The sequence below is a fragment of the Aphelocoma coerulescens genome, chromosome 28, assembly GCF_041296385.1.
Source record: "Aphelocoma coerulescens isolate FSJ_1873_10779 chromosome 28, UR_Acoe_1.0, whole genome shotgun sequence".
NCBI classification, from domain to species: domain Eukaryota; kingdom Metazoa; phylum Chordata; class Aves; order Passeriformes; family Corvidae; genus Aphelocoma; species Aphelocoma coerulescens.
This window is the reverse complement of record NC_091041.1, coordinates 1,319,884-1,347,618: the sequence shown is the minus strand read 5'-3', so window position 1 is coordinate 1,347,618 and position 27,735 is coordinate 1,319,884. Positions and strand designations below refer to the sequence as shown.

The 27,735-nt window shown below is 49.4% G+C and overlaps 1 protein-coding gene across 1 annotated transcript; it reads left to right on the top strand.

Annotated features, from left to right (window-relative positions):
- Positions 1-1,187: 1,187 nt before the first annotated feature.
- Positions 1,188-27,084, top strand: LOC138099675 (transmembrane protease serine 9-like). The gene is made up of 20 exons (XM_068997075.1): positions 1,188-1,258; positions 7,083-7,217; positions 11,797-11,948; positions 13,725-13,852; positions 14,271-14,338; positions 14,769-14,944; positions 16,066-16,107; positions 17,073-17,244; positions 17,470-17,744; positions 17,932-18,068; positions 19,267-19,582; positions 20,401-20,572; positions 22,031-22,302; positions 23,005-23,141; positions 23,626-23,983; positions 24,072-24,188; positions 24,821-24,992; positions 25,308-25,573; positions 26,106-26,242; positions 26,728-27,084. Exons 3-20 carry the CDS (start codon positions 11,825-11,827, stop codon positions 26,887-26,889), a joined length of 3,231 nt encoding a protein of 1,076 aa, XP_068853176.1. The 5' UTR covers positions 1,188-1,258; positions 7,083-7,217; positions 11,797-11,824; the 3' UTR covers positions 26,890-27,084.
- The last annotated feature ends 651 nt before the right edge of the window (positions 27,085-27,735 follow it).

The following is a 27,735-nucleotide window of genomic DNA, read 5'->3' as shown; positions in this document are numbered from 1 at the left end:
ACAGCCAAATGTGTTCAGATACAGATATTGCAGCATTTTTCTGGTTATTAGCTTGGTGCTAATAAGACCGAGGTTCTGGGTTTGATCTTCATATGGACCATTCCCTTAAGAGTTGGACTCAAATGATCCTTCTGGGTCCTTTCCAACTCAGACCAGTCTGTGATTCTGTAATCATCCAAGTCTTCATTATCGATGCTCAGAAGGAAACCTAAAACAGATTTCAGTGGTTGTTGCTTAGTCTGGAGAGATCCATGGGACAACAGATGTTAGGAAGGAAAGGATATAATCAAAACAAAATCAACTTCAGAGAAATCTCTGTGATAATTTTATCATTTCAGAATCCTGTGTTCTTTCATTGCTTTGATATCAAACACATGAACTGCTGAAGTTTGCTGTTCATGTTGAAGCTACTTAGGGACAGAAGTGGGAGTTGGATGAGAGCTGACCGTGTCAAGGAGCAGGCAAAAATTCAGACTAAAGCAAGTTCTCGGTTTTACACGTATTTTTTGTCTTTTCAAGATGGCAGAAGGGTCATCTGTGGGCTTAAACATGAACTTCAGTGCAAGGAACTCTGTCCAGTTTTGGCCTCTGCTGTGGGTACGTGTGATGTTGGATAATCCCTGCCCGTTCCTGTGCAGCAGTTAGGCTGTTCTAACACAGAGATTGTCAGGATGGTAAATACAGTATGAATTGGAACGGCTATGGATGGCTGACTGAGGAAATTAGTAGGTTGTTGGGGTTTTTTTTTAATACTGCTCCTTTTATGGTTTCTGTGTGCACGGGCCAGTGCTGGTTAACACGCCATCCGCGTGGCTTCAGTGTGGGGGGCTGCCAAGTTCTGGTGATGGGGGGAAATTCAGTGTTGCGGGTATGAACCACCCCACTTCAGGCAGCTATTTTCCTTTCTATCCTGCTGCTGAAAGGGATGGGAGTTGTACAACGACCTGCAGGAATGTCCCGTGACTGGGGAGAGGCAGGAGCTGGGGCATCACTGGTCCAGTTCCCAACTCAGGCAGCTGGGGAGCGGGAGGAGGAAAAGTGCTTAATTCCAAAGTTCAGTGAAGCAACAAACCAGCTCTTCAGGCTGAACCGTTCCTGTCTCTCAGCCTGTGCCTTTAAGCTCCGCCGCGAACTCCCCCAGTGCCTCCCACCGCCCCCGCCGGCGCCCCGCGGGCCCGGGGGGATGAGCTCGGGGCGGCTCCGCTTGGGGAGAAGCTGCCGGGGAAGGCACCTGGCGGCAGCGGGAAAAGCAAAGCAGGTGAGTCCCTGCTCCTTCTTATGAGCCCTTTTTACTTTCTTCGAGGTGCCGGGGTTTCTTGGCTCGGATGGGAAGAGAAAAACCTGCACCTTTCCCGACAGCTGCACCCACCCGTGGATGCTCCTCGCCACGCGGCCCCACGGCCCAGCGCGATCCCTCCTGCCCGGCTGGGGCTGGGGCTCGGGCAGTCCTCCTCCTCCTCCTTCTCCTCCTCCTCCTCCTTCTTCACCACCTCCTTCTGCTCTTCCTCCTTGCTTCTTCATCAGGGTCAGACAGGTTTGCTGCCTGCACCTGCAGATTTTCAGACAAGCAGGAGTTTGAAACTGCTTCTCCACGCTGGATTTCCCCCCATGCTTGGGGAAATCCCTCGCGGTTTGCTGGCTCTGAGGAAACAGCCTGTTTCTGAATTTATTGTCTGTGGGGAAAACAGCTCAACTCACCTTTTATTGAAAGTAATAGATGGAAACAAATTCCGTGCTTCCTTTTAGTCGCCGATGGCTAAGCAGCTTTCCTTACGTAATGCTGGAGAGCTTTTTAGTGCTTTTCGATTCCATGTAACTCTTAACGTGATTCAGGGGAGGTTGGGAGCACTTTGTGCAAACGGGTGGGTAGTGCTGGAGGGGATTCGTTCTGCAGCAAAGGAACCCACTGGCTACAGAAATGGGCTCCCCATTGAATGTCTGTGGAAGTTTGACCCTTCTGCCAGTTGTGCCCCGCAGCTGTGTTTCCGTAGCACATTTCATCTTTTGCCTGTTAACCAGTGTGGGTTCAACCACCGCATGTGGGACCTAATGGATGAGCCTTGGTCAAAAGCGACCTCTAGACTCTTCTCTGAAAGTACTGGTTAAGAGAAACATCTTAGTTTCTTAAACACTTTGGAAACCAAATGCAGAGAATGGTCTATATTATTTGAAAGCTATAACAAATTAGGAAATATTCTAGAAAGAAAGCTCAGGGTACGTGATGGAAAACAAAAAGTGCAACTTCAGCAGTAATGCAGACCTAAATGCTGAAACAAGCAACATTATCATTGTAGGAAATACGAGAGCGAAACAGCCGTGGCAGTGGGCAGCTTAGACCTCGGCACGGGACAACTCTTATGAGCAACCTCTATGGGCTTGAAATAGCCTCATTATTTGAGCTTAAATAAATGTTTCTGTAGCTGAATGGTTCTTTGTTCCCGCGGTGGACGGGAAGGGCTCGAGAGTCACGCTGCTTTCACACCCACTTGTCTTCCAGCCCTGAGGCTGCCCTGCAAAGAGCTCCGGCACAGCCCGTGTCCTGCTTGAGGGAGGCCCGAGGTGTCAAACAAGGCAGAGCCGCCCGGGGCAGGGCTTGAGCAGCCCGTGTGTGCCAGAGTCCTGCGGCCTCTGCCCGGGCATGGTCTCCTCAGGCAGGGGTCTGGCCAAAGCTGTGCATGGCCACACAGCATCCGCGCTGGAGTTTAGCATGCCACACTATCCCCTATCGATACACGCACAGTTTCACTCCGCGGCCTCTCATGGGTTCAGGCGCTGTGAGTTCACTGCTTGGCTGATATCTTTAATCACTGGCTGGTTTCTCTGGGTGAGTTCTTCCTTTGAGGGAGCATCCATTGCAGGTAACTGATTTCAGGGTAGCTTGGGGGTTTTGTGTCCATGAATACTAATGCCTACCTGACAATCTGTAATAACAGCTGAAGCTAGGTAAAAATGTAATTTACACATTTTTTCTAATGTATGTAAGCTGGTAAGAAAGAATAAAATGTGATTATTTGCAAAATGAAGACCTCTACTTTAGCCCCTGTTCCTCCAGGAACCTCTGGTGCCAGTATGTCCATTAGCTTCACTGGGACCAAGATTTCTCCCACAGCCTCTGCACAGGGCCAGACAGTGTTCAAGGGAGGTGAGTGAATGTCAGTGAAGGAAATGACATGAGTTAAGCATGTGAGTTTTTCTTGGCCATTCATAAGCTGAAAAGTATCAAATTATATAGTGCTCCTATTGTGGAAAGCAACCGGACAAACATGGACTTCCTGGCTTACTGGATACTCCCTATGTGTATTCAGTATTTACTATCTGCACTGAGTTTTCAAGCCAGCACAGTTGGGGGTAGGGGGGAGGAAGCTGCCTTTATTTTATTGTGTAATCCATGGCTACAAGTTTAAGAAGTAATTGCAGGTACAAATCTGCCCAGTACTTTGTTAGCAGAGGGAGAGCTCAGGGCTGAGTGTCTCCAAGGTGGAAGTGATGTTAGAGTCTTTGTTACCAGTGATAATACGAGCACTGGGAAGCTCAGCTTGTCTGTCATGCCCCAGCTGAGACTGCTGAGCTGGCAGGCAGGGAGAGGATCTTCTTACTTGTAAATTGAGAGACATTTGTAGATCAAGAGGGACAATAAACAAGGCTGGCACAGTGTCATTTGGCTTGCTGAAAGCAGGACTACAGCTGAACCAGATGCACCTCCATGATGAGTGCTGCAGGTGAGCAGGGACACGGGATCCTCACTGATCTGAGTGGCAGGGACTTTCAGATTCATTCACTTGCAGGCTGTGCATGGTCTGGGGGCTTGCAGTGTCAGGGCTTTTCACTCAGCTTAATAACAAGAGGTGTCCTCAGCTCAATCTGCAGTCACAAGAGTTTCTTTCTGCTTGAAAGTAGGGTCTAGCCTTTCAAATGCAGCACAACCTCCTCTAAGTGTTAACCTACAGAGAGATGGGGACATGGACATGCTCTATACATCCATTACAGAAGCTGGAGATGGGTTAAATCAAAAGGATTAGAGAAATACAGTGTTGGGTGATCCAGGGAACCAGTGTCATGGTAGGTGAAGCTCATGTCACACAAAAAAAGATCACGTAGCCAAACCTGTATCTGCTGGTCATGGGATGGTTTGCCTTTGATACTGAGCTCTGTCCTGTATCTGTTCAACCAGCTGCTGCTGTCCCTGCATGGGCTTCTTTTTCATGACATAAGATCATCTCATCAGAAGGCTTAAGGGGAAATATATGGGCTAAGCAGGAAACAACAATGTTGGAATAAGTTCCAACACTCCTTTCTCTGGAGCCCTGCTCAGAGAGTGGCTGTGGGATACCCTTGAGCCATAAGGAGGAACTGGCAGGAAGTTCTTGGCCTCTCCAGACTGACATGTCCTCGCACTACCCCACCGCCCAATAGATACCACTGGTTATAAATCCACCCCCCTATGAAAGCATTCTACCCTTCTCAGTAGCTGTTGCCACAAGTTCTGAGCCTCATTTCAATACAACCAAATCCCCAGCTGTAAGGAAAAATCATAAGGCTTGACCCCATTTTAATGGAGATATTTGAGGTTGGCTGTTCCCACTGCCTTGCTCTGCCAGCAGATCTGTTTGCACACCCACATCTATCTCCTCTGGTCATGCTTCTGATTTCACTTACAGCAAATGACCATCTTCTCTCCTGCTCAGACTCATGGTTTGGTGACATAGATATGGTTTGTTGTTTTGGTGGCTGTGATTTTGGATGGTGAACCTACCAAGTGAGGCATATTGGAGTCTGCTTTCTGCTTTTGGGCAGAATAGAAATATTTCTCCATCTGGAGAAATATTCTGCATCTGCTGTATTCCCCCTCTGAAGTGCCACAAGTCTTGCCTTGGTGATAAAACTTGCCTTTGGCTGCAGGCTCATTAATTGCTGAGACTGCAGGCAGATCTGCTGCTGAGCTTGTGGTCTGCCTTGAGCAAGTGGCATATTTTTCATACCTGTGCCATCATTTTGCAAAAGCTCTGTCTGGGTGAACATTTACAGGTCACAATGAGTTTTACAACCCCTGTGTCTGAAGGTTCAGTAGACACAGTATTGTTGTGTTAAGAGCCACACTACCCCACTATGGGATGAAGCAAATATTTTATTAACACTTGGTTATTCAAATGGTTGCAGCATATTGGCTGCCCTTTATAATCACAGTGTGGGAGAAACCCAGCATGCTAGAATACAGAAATGCAGCACAGAGACCCCAGAGCAACCCAGACTCACTGTCAGGGGGTTGGGTGGGGGTGGGGGGTGGTTTCCTTGCATTATCCCTTGGGGGACATCAGGGTTTCTTCACATTTGTTGTCTGTAAATGAAGCCGACTTTTGAAAAAACGGGTACCACTGTTTCCTGTCTTTCTTTCCTCTGGCCAACAGTTCAGAGCGGGGCATCTCAGCTTGTGTCCCTGTAGTCGAAGGCTGCTGGTAGGGGCTGGCAGACTGGGAATGGGAGAAGTTGGAGAAGAGCAGGAGGGAGCCTAGGGCAGTGCAGTGCAAGATTGGCATGCCAACCCTCCTATTCTGAAGGGAGAGAGACTGGAGAGGGGTAGGAAGGCAGAAGAAAAGGCCTCAGGAGGTGAAAAAATGAAAAGGAAGACACAGTGAGGTGAAGGAAGAGAAGTATCAAGTACTGGAAGAAAGAAGTCCAGGGTATGTGGAGGTAAATGAAGAAAACCAGCCCTTTTGCTGGGCAGAAACCAGCACGGTACTGGGAGGTCACCATTGTGCTTCAGACTCAGGAGCTGTGGCATTTTGCAAGAAGACAGTTTCTACCTGAAAACAGGAGCCAGCACAATTTGTGCTGGAGAGCGCCGTGCTCTGGGCCAGTCCTACAGGTGTGTATGGCATGGGATCACCTGAGCTGGAGAGACACCTGCCACGGTGAGCCTGGGTCTGTGCCCAGTGCATGGACAAACAACCAGGGTGCCTCTCTCGTGGCCCTGCCTTTCCCCCTTTTGCTCCTGAAGGTGATATTCCCCCCACATGCTGCACATGCATGTTCTCACACACACATGTGAGATCACACACACATGCTATTTGTCCTCTTTGACTACAAGAGTGGGTGTTAGTGACAGTTTGGCTAATTGGGTAAAGGAATATTTTTACCACATCACTTTATATTTTACAATTTCCCTACTTGAACCAGCTGAGAAATAAAATCCATCTTCCAAGGAAATCCTATGGAATGACTCAAGGCTGCCCTAGAGCAAAATTCAGACTTCTGTGGAGAAGAGAAACCCTGGGCTGCCAAGCAGCAGCAGAGCAGTGGCGGTAGCCACCACCCAGCCCCGCGGCAGATCCTCAGGGACAGCCAGAGATGGTGGCAGCCTGCAGGACTGCGCTTGCTGCCTCTCTGCTGCACATCAGAGGTGCCTTCTCTGCTAAAATGTAACAGTGAAAAGACACCCCACTGAGACTGGACTGAGAGGACTCTCTTAGGTCAGAGTTCCCCACATCCCACTCTCAAGGGCATCATATTTTATAACCACTCACAATTTATAAGCTGACAAAAAACCATAAATGTGCTTTTACTTCTCAATATTACTACTGGAAACTCATGACTGTTAATACTCTCCTAATTTCTCCCCCACTAGCAAAATTTACTTTTTGCTCATCTGATTTTATGCCACAATATTTTTCACTGTGTATAGCTTCTTGCTACAGATCTCCACTATGCATTTATAGATGATCCTTACTATCTTTCAGCAAAAAAAAAATTACAATCTCTATTTTGCTCTTGCAAAATGGGCTTTCCATTTACACATCCTTTCAACTCTTTTTTAACTCACACCACTGACACCAAAAGAAAATAAACTTTCCTTATACTAAAAGGGAGAACAAAGACAAGTTTTGATTCTTTTGGGAAGTAGAAAGTTTCTCTAAACACTCTATTTTTTCCAGTTAAAATGCCTCTGCAGTCACTAATACGAGCTTCTTTCTGGGGTTCCAAGTACCTTTGATTGTAATATGACTTCTACATGCAGCTAAGATTGTATTGTCAGAAAAACAACCAGCCAGAGCCAATTTTGTCTGCAATGTTTATTTTTTTCTCAGATGCATTTGTCCTACCTTTGAAGTCCATTGTTGCACTGGTCAGCACACCTGGACTAGATTCCTGAGTGCCCACATTCAGCACACTGCAAGAGAGACGGTGACTCCAAATCCTACCAAAGGAGGGACCCCTCATCTGTATGTATTCAGGTCACAAGGACCACTGGAAAAAAAGTTCCCTGCTTGTCTCCCCTTTGATGCCTGAAGTGGCCACCTAAAAAACAGAGACTAGACAGGAATAAGGGAATAAAGGTATTTATTGGAAAGGCCTTCAAAGATACACCCTGGGGAGCCAGAGGCTACTGCCAAGATGGACCCCAAGGTGGACAACAGGTCAGGAGTTCTTCGCACTTTTATAGGTTTGGTTCATTTGCATATCAGGGTTAATCCTCCAGTTAAAGCCTCAGTTAATGATGTGTTTTCCCCAAGCTTCCCCCCCCCCTTTAGAGGCTTTTGGTTTATACTTTTTGGGCCTAGGACAGTCTGGGTGTCCTTGAAGAGCAGGCCTGGAGAGGCTTTGTTATGTCTGCCTGGCATGAGAGAGCAGAAGTGAACCGGCTACAAGAAACTTCAGAGTTACACACTGGGCAGTACAGGATTTGAAAAATATAAAAGTTAAAACCCAAGGCATCACCTTAACCAGAGCTGAATTGTCAGAGATATTGTTAGCAGAACCCAGGGGCCACAGCGCTGATCTGTGCCAGGCTCAGTTACAACTGGAAAAGAATATTTGGATGTCTGCTAGAAAAAAAGAGGCATCTTGGACAGACCCTCCCTTCCTCTCCCCTTTCTCTCTGTTGACTCACAAAGGAAGTGATCTTTTAAAATCTGTTATCTAGAAGCTTCATTTTAAAGAGCTGCTGACGCCTCTTGGAAAACACTGAAAAGCTCTTCTGAAACAGGGAGCTGCTTCTCCCTGTGTGCCTTTCCTCCCCTCTTCCTTTCATTGCTGGATGCATTTACATTAGAAAAGGCTGTTCCTCTGCAGCTTCTCTGAAGTCACAGTCTGATTTACAGCAGTAGTGAATCGATGCTGCGGCAGCCCAACCTCTCACAGCACCGTCTGAGTGGACAGGAAGCGACCAGGTGAGATGTTCCTCAGCAGGACAGATTTTGGAACAGAGGAAGGAAGACCTGTTGAGGGTTTAATACTCTTGATGCTGTTGATATCAAGCCAGAGTAAGTTTGAGAGGTAATAGTGCCTTGGCAAGGCTTTTCTGGTGTCTCCTGTAAATCTGAGTTTCCCAAGTTAGAGGTTGAGTCCTCAAAAAACGCACTCTGAAGCTGAGCTCTGGACCCTTGGCCAAGAAGGTTGGACTTCTGTGGATTTCCACTCTGACCACACAATTTTTCTGAGGCAACTTTAGCCTGCAAGCTGGAACAGAAAGATTGTGTGTCTTCTTCCTGCCTGTGATGGAGAAATAATAATCCAGTAATTTATTACATTTTAGGACTACAGGAAATCAGTGTCCTTCCTTGTCTCATCAAGCTTGCTGCAGATACTAGGCTGTCTGAATGATAGAATAACAATGGATATTCCAGGCTGGTTTCATTCCTAGTGATACCCAATTGTTGATGATGTGCAAATAAAGGCCAAATACAGTCTGGCTTGTACTAGCAAGACTGCTGACAAAAAAAAAAAAACCCAAGATAGATGTTTCTATTTTTGGCATTTTTGAATTCACACTTGGAGCACCATATCCCATCTGGGCATCTTCAGTGCATGGAAAAGAATTGACATATTGAAACCAGTCTAGCAAAGGCCAGGAAAAGGTGGAGGCAGGAAAGGTGATGTGAAGGGGCTTTGCTTCTTTTGCAGGACCACTTGAGGTAAAATACTAGAAGCACCAGTGCCAGTGCTGGCCACAGGGAAGGAGAATCTGCTCATCAGGGTAGCATAGCTACAATTAAAGAACATACTAATTGCTCTGCATTACTATGCATTGGGAGCTCTCAGCTAAATGCTGTAGTGGGCTTTGCCACCGTGATTTTATAATTCATCCAGAATTCCTGCAAAAAATATGGAATAGCATTGGGCTATATGAAACCTCATCCTGGAATCTGCCTCATAAACAACTGTTTTGTTGAGGGTGAGGTTTATTACTTAGAGAGTTTTAATCTATATAACATGCACCTTGGGGATACAAGTAGCCTAATGCCAAGACTTCCATAGCCAGGTCAGAACGGTCCAGCAGGAGCAGACAATGATTTCTGATGATTTCAATGCCAATTAGCTCTGGTCCATTCACGAGCCAGATTCCCAGGCAGGTCTCTCTCCACAGCTGTCTATTCAGACTGCAGTTTCATGTTTAAGGATGTGACTGCACTCTAGTCGTGTTTGCAGACCTCTAAGATTACTCTGAGATAAATGTTGAACTTTACAGCTCAACTGTTCTGCCTGTTACTGCAGCTCCATGACTCCTGAGCAGCACCAAAGCATCCCCTAGTGACACTGGCTGGGTTTAGGATCTTCATGAGGGGTGATGTCTAAGACACAAGGAGCAAGCCAAGATGTCAAGCCCCTTGCTACTCGGCCCTTGCTAAGAGCTGAGGTACCTGTTCACCCTGGCATTGTGGGCAGTAGGACCTTGAAACCCTGCTGCTAAGCAGGCCTGTGTTACTGCCTCCTGAAGAGCAGGTACAGGGTGCTGCTGGGCAGGTTCTGTGCTCCTGGGACACTGGCTAAGCATTCATCCAGAGCCTGTGCAGAACATGGAGATGCAGGCATCAGGCTGGTTCATGCTCACATCAGCCATAGCCATTGTGAGCATGAACACATTGGACACCACCACTCAGTGGTGGCCTCCTAGGAAGACAGAGAAGGGGAACCAGGCAGGGAGGAGCCACTATGGTTAAAGTGCTCAGGTCCTACAACTTGAATCTCCTGACTGCAGCCTGGGGTATATTCAGAGGACACAGTGTGTATCTACCCTTTCCCTTCTTGTGGCAATGCACTGAGAAATATCTTGGCATAAGGGTCAACCCCTGGACTGGTTTTGCTGATTCAGGTTTATCTGAGAAAATGGAGGATTGGCTCCATCGGATTGGTGATTCACCACTCAAACCTCTTCAGAAAGTCAATATACTGAAGATGTATACCATCCCAACATTGGTACATCTGGCTGACCGCACCGAGGTAGGAGCTGGGCTCCTCGAATCCCTTGACCCATTAGTTAGAACTTCAGTCAAGGAGTGGCTTCACCTTCCACCAAATACGTGTGATGCCACCTTGTATTCGAGTTGTAAGGATGGTGGACTAGGTATCATCAAACTGGCGGTGCTTATTCCAAGCATACAAGTGCGAAGACTGCACAGATTGGCTCAGTCTTCAGATGTGGCTTTGGTAATGTTTTTGAGAGGGGAACATCTGGAACTGTTACATGAGAAATTATGGATGTGAGCCAGGGGTGAGAAAAAGTCCATCCTGCTGATTTGGGAGCCTATTCCAATGTCAGAAAGTCTTGACGGTGGTGGTGAGAATATATCTGAATGGGAGGCTCCCATTCCCAAAGTCCACTACCCGAGACCTTGTAATTGGCAGAGAGTTTAACAACAACTGGTTGCCCAAGGCCACATATTGAGAACTTTGAGAATGACAACATCAGTAATGGATGGTGAACATGGTATAGAGGCCTACCTCACAGGAAGTTGATAACTGCGCTGCAACTGAGGGCTAACATCTACCCCACAAAAGAGTTCCTGGCCAGGGGTAGGCATGATGACTGTGTTAGATCTTGCAGACATTGCGGTGCTGATTATGAGATATCTGCCCACATAATCGGGACCTGTCCAGTTACTCTGGATACCAGGACCAAGAGACACAACTCCATCTGTGAGACCCTTAGCCGTGAAACTAAGAGAGAGAATTGACTGTGTTCCAGGAACCGCATATGAGGGATGATGACAATGAACTGTAGAAACCTGATTTGATCTTCGTTAAAGAAAGAAAGGCATTCGTGGTTGACATGACAGTTCGATATGAGCACTCTAACCCATCACTGAAGGATGCTGCTGTTGAGAAGGCTAGGAAATATCAGTGCCTTCTCAGATTCGAGACCTTATGAATGCAGCAGACATTGAATTCATGGGCTTTCCCATAGGAGCACGGGGGAAGTGACACGATAAAAATTCTGAGTTGCTGTTGGCCCTAGGTCTCTCTAAGACAAGGCGAGAGAAGACTGCCCAGGGGCTCCTCTCCTCTGTTGGTATTGTACATATGTTCGCTAGCAAAGCCTGTTCAACTGTACCCGCTTAGTAAAATATATCTTGGCTGTTGACATCGCTTGGACAGTGGGTTGGACACATGGGAAGGGTCTGTTCTTTCACTCATACTGTGTTGCCCATCACCCATATTTGGGTCTAAATTTTTCAGTTTGAACTAGGTGGATGTGGCACCCTTACTTAACCTGGAAAAGAAACGTGTAATTTTATATGTTTATTTAGTAGCCAAATGCCTCGTCATCTAATTAGTGATGCGCATGAACAGATGAACGAGATTCCCACTGTCCCTACCTACTATCCAGCAAAACCACAGCCAAGGGAACGGGCTTGGCGGAATCAGCAGGGAAAGAAGACCCTGTTGAGCTTGACTCTAGTCTGGCGCTGTGAAGAGACATGAGAGGTGTAGAATAAGTGGGAATATCCTGGGGTAACCTTAGCTGGCATGACAGATTTCATCCCAGTCTTGTCATTTTCCTCCTCTTCTTTTTAATCACAGAACCCATCTGTAGAGCTGCTCTGAAAGCATGGACCAGATAAAGCCAGGGCAAGGCACCCAGAGAAGGAGACTGGGGGCCTGCTGCTGGAAGGTAACCGCTGCTGCTGCCGTGGCGGGCAGCGCAACAGCCCTTTGCCTGGGGATCCTGCTGGGTGAGTGTGCAGCCAGGTGCATTCTTTCAGTTTATCAGCTCCAAAAGAGAAGTGGTCTGCACTGCTTATAGCAAAAATCCTCAAAATCCTCCTACTGAGGACAAAGTGCAGACACCTTTCTGCATGTATGCACAAAAACTGCAAGGGCTGTAGTCAGCTCATGTTCTCAATATGTGAGTTTGGAGCACTTTGTCTTCAGTGCCTCATGATACATATGCTCTATTCCTTTTCTCCTTGACCAGTCTGATGTCCTTCTACAACAAGATGACCTGCCTAGTGGATGAGGGAAAGGCTCTGAATCTGGCCTACCTCAACTTCAGTAAAGCCTTTGGCACCAGTTCCCATAAACATTTTCTTGAAGAAACTGGCTGCTTATGGCTTGGATGGGTGTGCTCTTCAATGGGTAAAAACTGGCTGAATGACCAGGCCCAGAGAGTGGTGGTGAATGGAGTCCCATCCACCTGGAGACTGGTGACCAGTGGTGTTCCTCAGGGCCACTTTGGGGCCAGCCCTGTTTAATACCTTTTTCAATGATCTGGATTAGGGGATCAAGGGCACCCTCAGTCAGCCCCAAGCTGGGTGGGATGTTGATCTGCTGAAGCAATAGTGTGGCCAGCAGGACCAGGGCAGTGACCGTCCCCCTGTGCTGGGCACTGGTGAGGCATTTCACATCCTGGGTTCAATTTTAGGCCCCTCATGACGAGAAAGTCATCGAAGGGCTGTAGCATGTCCAGTGAAAGGAACAGAGCTGGCGGAGGGTCTGGAGCACAAATCTGATGAGGAGCAGCTGAGGGAGCTGGAGGGGCTCAGGCTGGAGAAAAGGAGGCACAGAGGAGACCTTCTCACTCTCTACAACTCCCTGACAGGAGGGTGCAGCCAGGTGGGGGTCAGGCTCTGCTACCAGGGAACAAGGGACAGGACAGGAGAAAACAGCCTCAAGTTCTTCCAGGGGAGTTTAAGATTGGATATTGGGAAAATATCTTCACTGAAAGGACTGTCCAGCCCTGGCACAGGTTGCCCAGAGCAGTGGTGGAATCCCCATCCCTGCAGTGATTTAAGAAACATGTGGATGTGGCACTTGGGGACATGGGTTAGTGGTGGCCTTGGCAGTGCTGGTGGAATGATTGGACACGATGATCTCAGAGGTCTTTTCCAACCAAAACAATTCCATGATACTATGATTCTATCCTCTAATCTCTCCCTGTGACTTTGAAATTTCTTGTCACTGGACCTTGCTGCCTCTGCCATTTTCTATCACAACCACTTGCAGTCACTGATCACTGCCTGTTTGACTGTCCCACTCCAGAGCATGACCACCATCTCCTTCCCTCTCCCACCTCTGTCCTGCTGCTTCTGCTGCCCCATGGCCAGATGCCACCTCAGGCCAGCACCCTGGTGAAGACCCCAGTATGACATGAGTGACAGATCCCACCTTTACAGTCACAGCTTCTGAGCTGGCTTCAGTATCCAGCAGAACTTTACCGAGGCTGTTCCTGCCGCCAACCTCACGTTGCCAGGCTGTATCCATCTGTTCATGAATATCTGTCTCAGGCTTGACAAAAATCCACTATTTTCAAGTTCAAACAAGTTCACTGCAAAATGCTATTACTGCACATGTGCAGGGTATCCCAGTTCAGTTATGGGGCACCCCTGAGGCAGCTGGGATGGTCAGGGACAGTCAAGTTGCTAAAAACAGGGGGTTTAAAGGACATGATGAGATTCATGTTGCAAAGCAGTGAGGAAAGCTGCCTCTGACAGACCTTCCCTCTCTGGCAGCCTGCCATTCCGCTGGAGAGGCCAGCTTTGAGCACACAGTGGAGCTGCAAGGAATCATATTCAACAGCAGCTTACAGATGGAGAACTCGGACTACTATAGGGTGCTGACACCTGCTCTTGAGAGGCTGGTGAGTTGATCTGGGCCTTCTGAAAAAGACTTGTGAAATACTGTGGTGGTAGCACCAGCAGAATCTGTTTGCCAAGTGCAGGAGGAAAACTAGGACTTCTTAAACGTCAGCAGGGTTTGTGACTGTGGGGCTGAACTGCACTTCGAGAGGCCTTGTCAGGGCCCTGAGAGACATTTGTGGAGTGGGAAATGTGTGTTCAGGCCTGTTCCTTGCAAATGAGGTAAGAAGGCACAAAAAAAGGGTGCCCTAAAGCCAGGGTGGGAAAGAGGTTACACATGAGCTGGACATGGGTGCTTCTGCTGCCTGCAGAGGCAAAAGACCATGCATCAACAGCTCCAGATTCCAACAAAATCCCAGGTATCATCTATTCCCACCTCCTTGGGGGTCCAGTGTGTGACCATCACTCTCTGCTTTGCAGTTTCTGTCCAGTCTCCAAGAATCCCAGCTGGACTGGAGTTGCACCGGTTGCACCATCCTGGGCTACAGGTGAGTGTAGGCAGCTATCTCTGCAGACCCTGCAGCTCATGTTTCAGGGCATTCTGACAAGCCTCACCAGGAAGGTGAACTCACACCTGTGCTCTTGTTCAAAGCTAGTACAAAGAAAAACTGGTTTTTGGTCAAGGCTGGATTTTCATCTGGGATTGCAACAATGTTCTGGATTCTTTCATTTGGAAATGCAGTCAGAAAGGCAGAGGAAAACAATTTTGTTCAACCACAGCTTTGGGCCAAAGGAAAAAAGAATTCAAATGACCACTTCAACACAGAGCACAACTCCAGAGAAACCTTAAATTATTAAGAGTCAAATTACTGAGAATAGGGTTTGTTTCCTTTGAGTTCCCTGTAGACTAGCACAGGAACCTGTCCCTTGTACTGATCATGAAGCCAAGGTCCCCGTTAATTCTCTGTCTCCCAGTAGGAACGGAAACTCCAGTGTGATCGTCCATTTCCGCCTCCTCTTCACTCCCCAGGATTCCCAACCCCTGAGCTCTACCTTGGAGGAGGAAGCTCTCAGGCATGGGCTGGCGGCTGCCCTGCACAAGCAGGGGCTCTCCCTGGCTGCCTACGGGACCATCTCCTCAGCTTCTCTCACAGGTATGGCCCTCCTGCCACTGCCAGGCAAGCAGAGCAGGGTGCCCTGTGCCGGGGCTGCTGGCACCCAAGCTCACACAGCTAAGCCACCATATGTCTCAGCCAAACTGCTGCAGGGCTTCAGCTCTGGATATCCAGTCAAGGCTTCATGCCCAGCAGCAGTGTTAGAAATGGGGGTGCTGCCAGGCACCCAGCAAACCAATAAAAAGGTCTGCCTGGCTCCCAGCTGCTCCAGCTTCACCAGACAGCAGCAGAAACCAGCCTAGATCTTGGCTGCTGCTTAACAGACATTTGTGGGGTCCCCAAATACCCCTCCAACACTACTGCTGTCCTGCTGCTCTGCCCTGCAAGAGCAGCTTGAGGGGCCACAGCAACAACAGAACCTAAAGCAGAAATTGCAACTGCTTTGGCTTTTCTTGCAGCACCTGGAACCATTCTGAGGGACAGGGGATGAAGCTCCAGGAGGTTAATTGCTGGGTTGTCTGTACCTACCTGTGCACAGCAGCCCTCAGAGCTGTAGCAATAACTACAGCTCAGGTTGCTATTTCTCATACTTGAATTACTCTCTGAAACCACCTGATAAGAAATTCTCCTTTCCTTCTGTGACTGTGGAGTTGTGTGTGACCGTAGGACTTCAGGTCCAGCCAATTTAAAAAAACATGTGCCTGGGAAACAAGAAGGTGTGGGCCCCTCTGCAGCTCCCTCCACACCCTCTGCCACAGTGGGCAGGATCCCTGGATCTTTGGGAGCCTTGTGCTGCCCAGATGGAAGGTGCCTAGAGTCCCCTTGGCTTTAGGCAAACAGCCTTGCATAGCTTCAGCCCCAGAGTCTGCTCCTGAGAGGCAGCTCACTGCCACAGCTTTTGGGAATTTCCCTCTGCATGTGGAGTCACCCCAAAGCCTGCAGGGCTGTAGGGGGTTGCTCCTCCCCTGCCCCATGGCAGAGCATGGGTCCCCAGCAGGGACCTTGGCCCTGCCTCACACTGGCCATGGGTTGGCAAAGAGAGAGCTTGGCGGGAGAGGAAGATGCAGCAAAGCCTGTGGCAGCCCCAGCCCAGGAACACAGCTCCAGGAGCCGGGGCTGGGCTGCCCTTGCTGATCCTGATTCCTTCCTCTTTGTCTCAGGTCCCAACAAGGTTTCTCCCCACAGACCTGGACTGAAGTCAGGTAAGAGCCAGGCAGCAGGAAGGGTCACCTGCACTCTGCAGCCTCCTCCTCCTCTTCCTCACCAGCAGCCTGGATCCAGATACAAAAGGTGCTTGGGCCCCATCTTGTTCATAGCCTGATGGCCCAGGGCCCTGCAAGCTCAAAACAAGCTGCAGCTCTGCTCCCAGCACCATCCTGCAGGGACTCTGGCCCAGACAGGGAGCAGAATGACAAGGATACGGTGGTGGTTGCCCCTGGGGAAGCCAGGGGAGAGTTGCTGTGTGGACTGCAGAAGACATGAGTGAGTAAAGCCTCGCTGTCCCCAGGGAGCTGCCCCTGAGACACAGGCAGTCACTTGCTCCCAACATCCAGTATGTGAAAAGAAAGCCAAACAGCTGATGCCTCTGATGGAAGGGGCTGTGCTGAATCTCTCAAAGCAGGTCTCCTGGACATGGGGGCCAGCCACAACCCACTGCTGCAGACCTTGACAGGTGGGACACCATTGGCTCTCAGGCACTGAAGAGAGCCAAGGATACGGCATGACTTTTCAAGCCAATAGTAAATGGCTGCATCAAGAAAGGGAAACTGCCCTGGAAACACCTTGGTCTCACCAGCTGTGATGGGTTGTGACAAGATCCACCTTCCTGGTGGGTTGGCACAATGGACAAGAGCCACATGCCCATGAGCTGCTGGAAGCTGATCATGAGGCAGTAGCTGAGCTCGTCATACTAGTCAGGATGCTGCTCTACAGTTTCTCGCCCTAGAAGAGTTTCAGGGAGGATGCTGTGGTGGGCCAGTGCTTTGCAGTGCTCTTTCCAAGCCTGCAGGTTAATAGCTGCCCTGTGACATCCCAGGTACCATCCTGCTGTTTGAGCATATGCAGCAGCACACACAAGCTGAAGCAGCTTTTCCCACTTGCCCCCAAGAACGTGTTGCTGGGGTGCAGTGGCAGGATCCTGATGCACTGGCTTTCTCCTCCCTTTCAGACTGTGGGAGTCGCCCTGCCATGCAGACTGCCAGCAGGATAGTTGGAGGCTCAGAGGCGTCCAGAGGAGAGTTCCCATGGCAAGTCAGCCTGCGAGAGAACAATGAGCACTTTTGTGGTGCTGCAATCCTCACAGAGAAGTGGCTGGTGTCTGCTGCTCACTGCTTTACTGAGTAAGTTTTAGTCACTCCACCTTCCACCCTCCATCCCCATTCCAAAAGCTGCCATATCTGCTCAAGCTCCCACTGCACCACTCTGCCCCATCACGGGGAGAATGAGGAGTTTCCATCACTCCTGGAGTGGATGGCAGGATGGGCAGGATGGGCAGGAGGCAGCTTGGGTTTGCAGGACAGTGTTGTGGCTGCAGGCTCACATGGCCCGCACTGTGTCTCCTCCAGGTTTCAGGACCCAGCCATGTGGGCAGCTTACACAGGGACCACCTCCCTCAGAGGCTCTGACAGCAGTGCAGTGAAAATGGATATTTCACAGATCATCCCACACCCCTCTTACAACGCTGACACAGCTGACTATGATGTGGCTGTGCTGGAGCTGAAGAGACCTGTGACCTTCACTAAGTACATCCAGCCTGTGTGCCTGCCAGATGCTGGCCATCACTTCCCCACCAGCAAGAAGTGCCTTATCTCTGGCTGGGGCTACCTCAAGGAGGATTTCTGTAAGCAAAGCATGGCAGCCAGCAGAGGAGACATGCTGGGGTGTGAGCAGGGCAGGAGGCATCGGGGAAGGGAACTTGGACCTTGCTCTGGCCAGCCGGGGTGGGCTGTACCCTGAGCTGCTGATCCTGTGCAGGGCTCCCTGCACTGAGCTCACAGTTTGAGCTTTCTCACGTCTTTCTCGTTCAGTGGTGAAACCCGAGTTCCTGCAGAAAGCAACAGTGGAGCTCCTGGACCAGAACCTATGTTCCAGTCTCTACAGCCATGCTCTCACAGACAGAATGATGTGTGCTGGCTACCTGGAGGGGAAAGTCGACTCCTGCCAGGTAAGCTTTGCCCAGAGAAGATGGCACAGCTGCCTGCACAAGGCTTTTCCCTCCCAGTATGCACCAAATGACACTTGAAGAAGCAGAACTGACACTATGGTCACTGTTTCCCCTTGATGTTTGAGGCCCTGCTTTGGACACAAGCACAGATCAATGACTGCAGGGGACACAAATGAGGATATGTTCTCTACTGCTTAGAGCAGGGCACTGTTGTTTAAGGGGCTCTTTCAGCTAATTAACTACTTTTCTTCCTGAGCTGTCATCAGGGCTGGCCATACCAATGTTCCACACATGTCTTCAGATCAAAATCCAGATAGGCACAGGACAGCAGTGGAAACTAAAACATACACAGCAGTTTTGGTGACCAACAGTGGTTTTTTACTTAGCCTTTATCCAACCTGGAACTGCAAGTGATCAGCTGGTGACAGGCCTGCCTTTCATAGTATGGAGAGAGGAGAACTGTGATGTGTGAGGAGGACTGTGATTTCTAGGTCTGTCTCTGTGGTTTGGCAGAACCATTCAACAGAAACCAGCTAAACAAAACTGCACTTTTCTGGTGGTAGTGCTTCATATTTCTGCACCAAATACAGCACAAACACCAGAGAAGGGGCCAAGAATGGAAGATTCAAGGTTGGGTGATGAGCATGACCCATCCGGTTATTCATTACTGGTCTAGAGCAATCTTATCCCCAGAAGGCATTACCAGCTTCACAGACACCACGTGTCCATCAGTGATAGTCACAGGGCCCCACAGTAACCAAGAATTGACCAGGGAACCATAGACCAAATCAAGAAAAGCTGATGCAAACATTAACGTGGTGTCCCTGGGCTGTGTATCAGGCAATGAACACCCATCATCTGGCTGTGTACAAGCTTCTAGGATTAACCTTTATGAGGTTTAACAAATTATTAAAGCAGTAGAAATGCTAAATCCTAGATTTTACAGATGGTGTCCTTTGTTCTTCTGGCATATAAACGGCACAAGGCTACTGCATAACAGCAGGACAGTGTTCCCACATGGAGGAACACCCAAAGGCCAGCACAGAAATGCTCCACTCATCACTAGGTTGGAGCAAATATGAAGTGAGTTAGGATACACAGGGACAGAGAGACCCCAGCTGGCAGAGGGATGCTGAGGGTGGCCAGGGCAAGCTCAGTGCACCCCCAGGGAGATCTCACCATCTGGCTTTTCTTGCAGGGTGACTCTGGTGGGCCCCTGGTTTGCCAAGAACCATCTGGCAGGTTTTTCCTGGCAGGAATTGTGAGTTGGGGTATTGGATGTGCTGAAGCCAGGCGGCCTGGGGTTTACACACGTGTTACCAAACTCAGAGACTGGATCTTGGATGCCATTTCTGCCTTCCCTACCTCCATAGCCCGTACTGTCCCTCCAGTACACTTCAGTACTAACAGTAACATGGTCAGCGCTGAAGAGGTCAACACCATCACCGGAGCAACCCCTACCACCTCACCAGCCCCAGCTGCCAGCAGGCCAGTGACTGCAGCAAGACCACAAGGTATGAGCACCCACAACGAGTGCATTTTGGCAGGCAGAGTGACAGGTACAGGTCCAAACATCAGGTTTGCTCCTCTGCTGAACTTCTGTAGGGTGAGCCACACAACTCTGCCTAAATGCTAAGGCACAAGTGACACTATAGGGCTGCCCTGGCTCAGTCCAGAGCAGCCTGGCAAAGTCACTCAGTACCTCTGCAGTTCCATGCGCTCCTTTGCTTATGTGACTGTCTGTGTAATCTTGCCTGTGTAACTGGTCTGCTCTGGCAGGGCCAGAACAGGTCACTGAGGCACAGCAGCATCTGACAGTATTTGATCTGTTGGTCGCTTACTTTTGCTTGCCACCTGAGGAACTCCCAGCAGTTCAAAACTGATGGCTGCCCCTTCACAGCAGCCATGCATCTCTCCCTGAAGGGAAGGAGGCCATGTGTCTGCAGGATGACCTGTCCACTCCAAGGAACCCTCCCAGCAGCTTTGCAGGGAGATGCAGATGAAGGGTATTTTTCTAAATCTAGAATTAATATTTTATCTGGAATGGCAAGGCTAAGAGGCACAGAGCTGCTGATTACTCTGCCTTCAAGAAGGGCCCAGGATTGATGACTTGCCAAGAGCAAGATGCAGAACAGCAGCTTGTGTGAAAGCTGTACATGGCCACCATCAGGCACTGCCACTATCAGCTGGCAGGGCTTGGGTAGATATCTCACACCTCAGCCCTGACCTGTCCCTGCTAAGGCTAACTGGTTAGAGAGCAAAGTCTCCCCTTGCTTGTCTTCTGCTATTCTTGTGAGGAATACTCACAAGTCCTGCTTTGACTTTTGTTCAGAGTGTGGAGGACGACCTGGGTTCTCTAAACCCAGCAAGATTGTGGGAGGAACAGATGCTTCCAGAGGAGAGATCCCTTGGCAAGTCAGCCTGAAAGAAGACTCAAGACATTTCTGCGGAGCCACCATCATTGGGGACCACTGGCTGCTGTCAGCAGCTCACTGCTTCAATGAGTAAGAGTCCATCCCTGCCCCTGCTCCAGCTCACCTGCCCACCGGCACAGAGCTGTGCAGCCAAATCCACAGTGAGGCACTGGAGTCAAGAAATGGAAATCAAGAACACATGTGGGACATTAATTTTTGCTAACTAGACGTTCACAGTAAAAGGAGTTTGCGGGGAGCTTGGAATGAGGCAGAGAAAGGTTAAAGCAGCCTGAGCAGGGAGCAAGGACAACACATCTAAGAGGAGTGGAAAAAGGTGCAAGAAACAAGATTACAAGACAATAAATTTATTAAAGAAACAAGAGAGTTTCTTTAATAAATTTAACCTTAAAAATTGTCTGGAATATATGAAATAGAGACATGTGGTCAGCTGGTAAAGGGAAAATGGTCAGTTCAATCCTGCATATTTCTGCTAAACTGCAAGAGCCCGAGCTCAGATTTATAAGTAGCCTAGATAAAGAAATGAGTACCAAGAAGATAATGCTTGTCAAGAATAAATTCCTGAAGGCAGAAAAGGTGGGTGACTAACTCTGAAGGATTTTAAGACAACCTCATGTAGGCAACAGATGGGCAACAAAGCAGCAAGTGAAATGCAAGGTAGACAAGGGTGAAATGAGGCACACACCAAAACCAGCAGTGCTGTCTGTGAATGAGGATGAGTCTCCATCAGCTGTTGCAATTCAAAACAAGAGGTCAGAAACGTGTGGATATTGCCCTGAGAGCAGCAGTCCTGTGGCAGGGACAGTTAATGAGCACAGGAATGCAGTAAAAACAAGGGAGATGAGCAGGATGTTGCTGGTAATGCACAGCACACCGACTGCTCCAACATCACAGGGAGGGCAAGAGTAACACTCACTGTGTGAATGTGCACACAAGGCTCAGGGATGAGCTGGGTGTGGAGCAGCATCATAACAAGCACAACAAAATAGATCAGACTAGACCTGGGAAAAAAAACAACTGGTGGGAAGACAGTGTTTGATGGGACTGTACAATAATTAAGGGTACAAAGAATTTAGGGAATGCCTTTTGACTGTCTTTTTAAGATAGCAAATAACCACCAAGAGCAGGTGGAAAACAATCAAAAGGAAGCAGTTTTTAATAAATGTCATTAAACTGAATATTAAAAATTCACCTGGGGTTAAAAAAAAAGAATAAAACACAACTTTAGAAAATTCCAAATAAAACCAAAGAATCCAGCAAGACCTACTGAATACAGAGACACCACCTGTGTGCCAGAACACTCCTGAAATCAAAGATTTCTGGAGATTAAGAGAGGATTGTTATTGCATGTTTACTTTCTCTTCAGGTAATATCCAAGAGGTGCCACTGCTGGAAACAGTTCTTTGGGCCTGACTTAGCTGGGCTGCTGTGCTGTGTGCTGATCATGTAAAGCTGTCTGCAATTTCAATGTCAGAATTCATGCCAGGCATAAGTGTGTGAGTATGCACATTTAGGTTTATGCATTTGCAGGACAGTTCCAGAAGAGATTGAAGCCTACGTGGGAACAACATCACTAAATGGAACAGACGAGAATGCAGTGAAAGTCAATGTAACAAGAGTGATCCCGCATCCCCTCTTCAACCCCATGATCCTGGACTTTGATGTGGCTGTACTTGAACTGGCAAGACCTCTTGTCTTCAACAAATACATACAGCCTGTGTGCCTCCCATTTGCTGTGCAGAAGTTTCCTGTTGGCAAGAAATGCCTCATTTCTGGATGGGGTGACCTCCAGGAAGGGAATGGTAAGCAGTAATGCATTACCTGCTGATTTGCCTTGGAGCAGTGATACCCTGAGCAGCAAAGTCCATGTCACTGTGACCCACAGTCCTGGGAACGTATAGGACAGGGGTCAGTAACAGGGACCGTGAGGAACTGACAGAAACACAAGGATAAGCAAGAACAAAGGCACACAGAGCACTACCTTAAACCACAGTTACCTAGGAGTCACCAGCAAACAAGGAAATAGAGAGAGCAGCTTGGTGGGAACCAGGAGAAACCTCCTGGACTGCCCTCAGTAGCTCTACCATGCTAAGCAAGTGCCAGGCGCTTGCCTCAGAGCCTGCTGCAGCTCTGGCAGGACAGTAGGCCAGCCACAGCAGCCACTCTCAGGCACAGAGATGTTCCAAGCAATCAGCGTAAGCAAAGGTCCCGCTATAGGGAGAAGGCCTGAGAGGGGCACATGTGCTACCAAGGAAGTCCAGCTGACAAGAAGCTCACAAGCTCTCAGGACCACGGGACACAAGCTGCATGCAGAATCCTTAACACAGACTAAAGTGCACCCTGGGGTGAGCCACAAGCTTCAGGGCCGCTGAGAAAACAGGTTATATAGGACTCAATTCCCATGTGGGATTAGACCTGTTTTCCCAAAGTACATGTTGAGTCAGTCTAAAAGCCACTAGTTCCTTCCCTCTGCTGCACTCACTAATTCTGTGGTTTTCATGCAGACACCAAGCCTGAGATCCTGCAGAAAGCATCTGTGGGCATCATAGAACAGAACACCTGCAACTTCCTCTACAACTTCTCCCTCACTGACCGAATGATCTGTGCTGGCTTCATGGAGGGGATGGTAGACTCGTGCCAGGTAAAAGTGTGGTATTTCTCTACTCTCTAGATTGTTCTAGAAAGCTGGGCTAGCTCTGCCTTCAGCAGATACCTGTGAAATATTTACTGAGCTGCTGTAACCCAGCTGTGTAATTCCCATGTACCTGAGCACAAAAAAACCTCAGCCCACTACTTGGGAGATTTAGAAAAGTAAATAAAGCTCCACCAAGTTGAGAATGACATCCCACCATTCTGTCTGGCCAGACAAATCCTGGACGAAGCAGATCTCCTCTGGTGGCAGTGAGTCAGTGGCAGTTGGTGGCAGCTGTGGAAAAGTGCTGACAGGAGCCAGGTTGAGCCACTGACCCTAACTTCAACCTCTGCACAGTCATGCCCTGCATACACACTGCGTGACAGACCCACAGGGCTGGAGAAAGAAGAGCTGGGGGTAGTTAAGTCCTTCTGGTGTGACTGAGGGGCAGAGCTGATTGGACTGAGCAGCCATTGTCTTGCTTCTTCTGCAGGGAGATTCAGGTGGGCCCTTGGCCTGTGAGGTGACCCCAGGAGTGTTTTACCTTGCTGGCATCGTGAGCTGGGGATTTGGTTGTGCCCAGGCTATGAGACCTGGTGTGTACTCCAGAATTACGAAGTTCACAGACTGGATCCTGGACACCATCTCCCAGTTGCCCAACACTGGCACAAGCATCCCTTCCAGTTCAGCCATTCCTAGAACTTCTACCACAGCCATTTTTATCCAGCCCAGCACAATGGCTGCAAGTCCAGCCAGCAGAACCACCCTGGGAAAAAAGATGAGCACAACCGCCAGTGAAACCTCCACAGCTCTGAGAACAACCGAGACTGCCAAGCCCACCCAAACTCCAGGTAAAACTGGTAACTGATGCGTTGACATGTTGGTAGGATGCTTCCAGCACAGAGGGTACTGAGCAGGCCATGGGTTATTGCCTTCCAGTGGTGCCTTGTACCAGCCTCACTTTCAAGTGCTCCAGCAAGGTGTGTATTGGAAAAGAAAATCCTGAATGTGACGGTGTTGTGGACTGCAGCAATGGCTTTGACGAGCGCAACTGCGGTGAGTTCTCCTCTGCAGCCCCTGGCTGCTGCCAGCTGTGCTCTACATGACCCAGACTCCACAGTGGCACCCACCATATTCACACCAGCTGTCTTGGGCCCAGACACTGGGGGCCTGGACCAGCCCACTGTGGCCCGGATCATACTTGCTCTGCCAGAGCCTAAAACAAGATAAAGCTGGATGACCCAGATCCAAACTTACTGCCAGAAAGTGTGGCCTCTTCTACTGTGCTACAGACACCAGAACCTATTTCCCAGCACATTGGGCTTCTGGCCAGTCAGTCTGGTAGCACAGAGTGGCAAGACAGCTCTGCACAACATGGCAACCCAGAAAGTGTCTTGTCAACCCTGGGACTGCTCTTTGGGCTGCACATTCCTTGCCATGTGACAGCTCAGCCAGTCCATCCAAATATCCACTCCTCACATACCACATCCCTGGAAGGTGTGATCTGCGATAACAAGTCCGCACAATATATTCTGTCTGTCAAGCCTTGCCTCAGCTGGGGGAACTGAATTCATCACATGTACATGCTCTCCTAGAAGGTTGTCCCACAGCACAGGTTATGGAAGGCAGGCAGTCATTCCTTTCATTTAAGGTTACTTAAAACCACGGTGCTTCTTCCTCTGTTCCAGACTGTGGCTTAACAACTGCTCTGGCCTTCAGCAAGATTGTGGGTGGCAGCAGCGCGGCTCGAGGAGAATGGCCCTGGCAAGTCAGTCTCTGGCTTCGGCGGAAGGAGCACAAGTGTGGGGCTGTCCTCATTGCTGACCGGTGGCTGCTCTCTGCAGCTCACTGCTTTGACATGTAAGTCTGAGATGAGCTAGTTAAGCCAGCTGGCTCTTGGCCTCAGTCCCATCAGCCCACCTGCCCTTCCCCCTGCCTCGCAGTCCAGCACCCTGGCTGGGATGCTGTGCCCTGCAGGAAGCACACACCCCCTATCAGAGATATGGGCCCTACAGGTAAGTGTGAAGAGGAACGAGTGGAGCAAAGCCTGAGTCTACCCACTGTTCTGGAGACAGGGGTCCTGACTTCCCAAGGTGTGGCCAGCCCCACAAGTAGAGGGATGGCCCTCCTTGTGAGGCTACGGTCCTAACAGCCAGGTTTGCTGTCTTTCTGCAGTTACGGTGACCCCAAAATGTGGGTGGCCTTTCTAGGAACACCCTTCCTGAGTGGCATCGATGGCAAAATGGAGAAAATATTCCGTATCTACAAACACCCTTTTTACAACGTCTACAGCCTAGACTATGACGTGGCACTACTGGAACTGAGCACACCTGTCACGTTCAGCAGCACCATCAGACCTATATGCCTCCCAGACAATTCTCACATCTTCCATGAAGGGGCCAGATGCTTCATCACAGGCTGGGGCTCCACAAAGGAAGGAGGTACTGGCTGAGAGGGCCCTCCCACATCCATGATGGCTAAGCTCAATGCCACCTTACACTACAACACAGCAAGCCCAAACATCTACAGTTCCCACACCAAGCACTCCCATCCCAGGCCATATGCTGCAGAGGATAACAAGCTGGGCAAGGCCTGGTGTCACCATCATCTCCTCCCCGGCTACCATGCATTCTAATCCTCCATTTGGTCACACCTCTGCCCTCCTGGAGCCTTGGCAAGCTTCCTACATGCCAGCCACTGTGCTCCCCACCCCCACAGCAGCTGCTCCAGCTGTGCTCCTGCAGTACGAGGACCACCCCAATACCATTTGTGTCTGGTCAGTCAAACTGCCTGACAAACTACACACCCAAGGGACCTTCCTGTGTTTGCTCTGCTGAACCAGGCCTGATTCACTCACCCAGAGCAGGTCTCTCCCTCTGGCAAGCAAGTAAGGCTGCAGGGACCCCACTTCTTCACATGCTGCTATTTCTCATGTGCTCTTCAGCCAGCTAACAGCAATACTTGTCTCCTCAGGTCTCATGTCAAAGCATCTGCAAAAAGCAGCAGTGAACATGATCGGAGACCAGGACTGCAAAAAGTTCTACCCTGTCCAGATCAGCAGCAGGATGCTGTGTGCTGGTTTCCCACAGGGCACCGTCGACAGCTGTTCAGTGAGTGCAAGAGCAGCAAATGCTGTGCTTGGGACAGAGCAAGGTCGTGCCAAATCCCTAGGCTATATTCTCTCAGGAGGGCCCTGCCCTGCCTCCCCTAGCTCAGCTGTCTGTTCATCCATCAGCTGGCTGCTGCTTCTATCCACATCCATCCTGCACACACCTCATGCTGCTTGCCCCACCAACCTGTGACAGGTCAGGGAAACACAGAGAGGTAATGCTAAGCGAGAGACCACAGGGATACCACGGAGCCTATTCCATAACCCTATTGGACCTCCAAACACACTCTTCTATGTTCCAGAACCCCAGTCTCAGATTGTTCATACAGGTACATCACTGAGCAGTCCTCCAGCTTAGAATGAGGCTCCTGGGGAAGTGGGGAACAGGACGGCAAATGCCCATGACCCAGAGAGAAAGAACATTTCACAGCTGGGGGAGCTGCACTGCCTGTGGCTTGATACTGGATCCTTTTCCTCTCTCTGCAGGGCGATGCAGGTGGGCCCCTGGCATGTAAAGAACCCTCAGGGAAGTGGTTTCTAGCAGGAATCACAAGCTGGGGCTATGGCTGTGCCAGGCCATACTTCCCTGGTGTCTACACCAAAGTCACAGCTGTCCAGGGCTGGATTGCGCAGAACCTCAAGCTCTGAAACTGCATTTCACCACTCAGGGAAGGTGACGAATGAGAGGAGTAACTGCCAGAGGATGAACTAACCCCTCAGCTATTGTACATTTTTCTGATGTTGCAAAGGGGTGAAGATGGCCTTGCAGGTATTAAGCAAATGCCAGTTTTGTGTGAACCGGTGGTTGTGACACCAAGGCATTTGATAACTGCTTTGCATAGAAAGGTACAAATTCTAGACATTTTCTATAAATAAATGAGGCCTGTCCCATCTTAAGACCTGGCCAAACATACTGTGCATTAAAACATGACCTTTCTAGCTGGATGGGTGCCGGAAACATCTGCCAAAGATTCATGGAATTTGGCTGACCTCTGCCTGTGAGCTGTCATCCCAAAGCCATGCCAACAGACTCGTGAACTTCACCCCAGCGCAAAGTTATGCCCTTGCAGAAGCTTCAGATCTCACTGTCTTGATGGAGCTGTGCTGTGCAGTGGCTTTTGGGAAGGGTGTGATGCTGTTTCCAATTAGTGCACGGTACTGGAGAGCTCAGTGATGACCTCCTGGCTCACCATTTGATCCCAAGAGAATGCAGGACTAGAACAATTAGGAATTTAGACTGCACAGGCCCTCATCGGTACTAGAGTATTAGGACAGGCTTCTCACACAGCCCCCTGCAGCTCCTTTGCATTAGGTAACAGGTGGTGGAACTAGCAAAGATTAAGGCATGGCCACAGAGACCATTGTCTACCTAAGATAGGTCGGAAAAATTTAAATTGCTGAGATAGTGGTGCCAAGTATACTTGTCAGGTCCCACCAGCCAGCATAAGACATGTAGACAACTTTGTTCACAAGAACTGCTGCAGAGTTCATGTG

What these genes read in the sequence shown, in the direction of transcription:
- LOC138099675 (XM_068997075.1), top strand. Translation starts at nt 11,825, where the DNA reads ATGGACCAGATAAAGCCAGGGCAAGGCACCCAGAGAAGGAGACTGGGG. An exon ending in CACCTGCTCTTGAGAGGCTG is followed by an intron (nt 13,853 to 14,270) that starts GTGAGTTGATCT and finishes TCTGCTTTGCAG; the next exon opens with TTTCTGTCCAGTCTCCAAGA. An exon ending in GCAGCTCACTGCTTTGACAT is followed by an intron (nt 24,993 to 25,307) that starts GTAAGTCTGAGA and finishes GTCTTTCTGCAG; the next exon opens with TTACGGTGACCCCAAAATGT.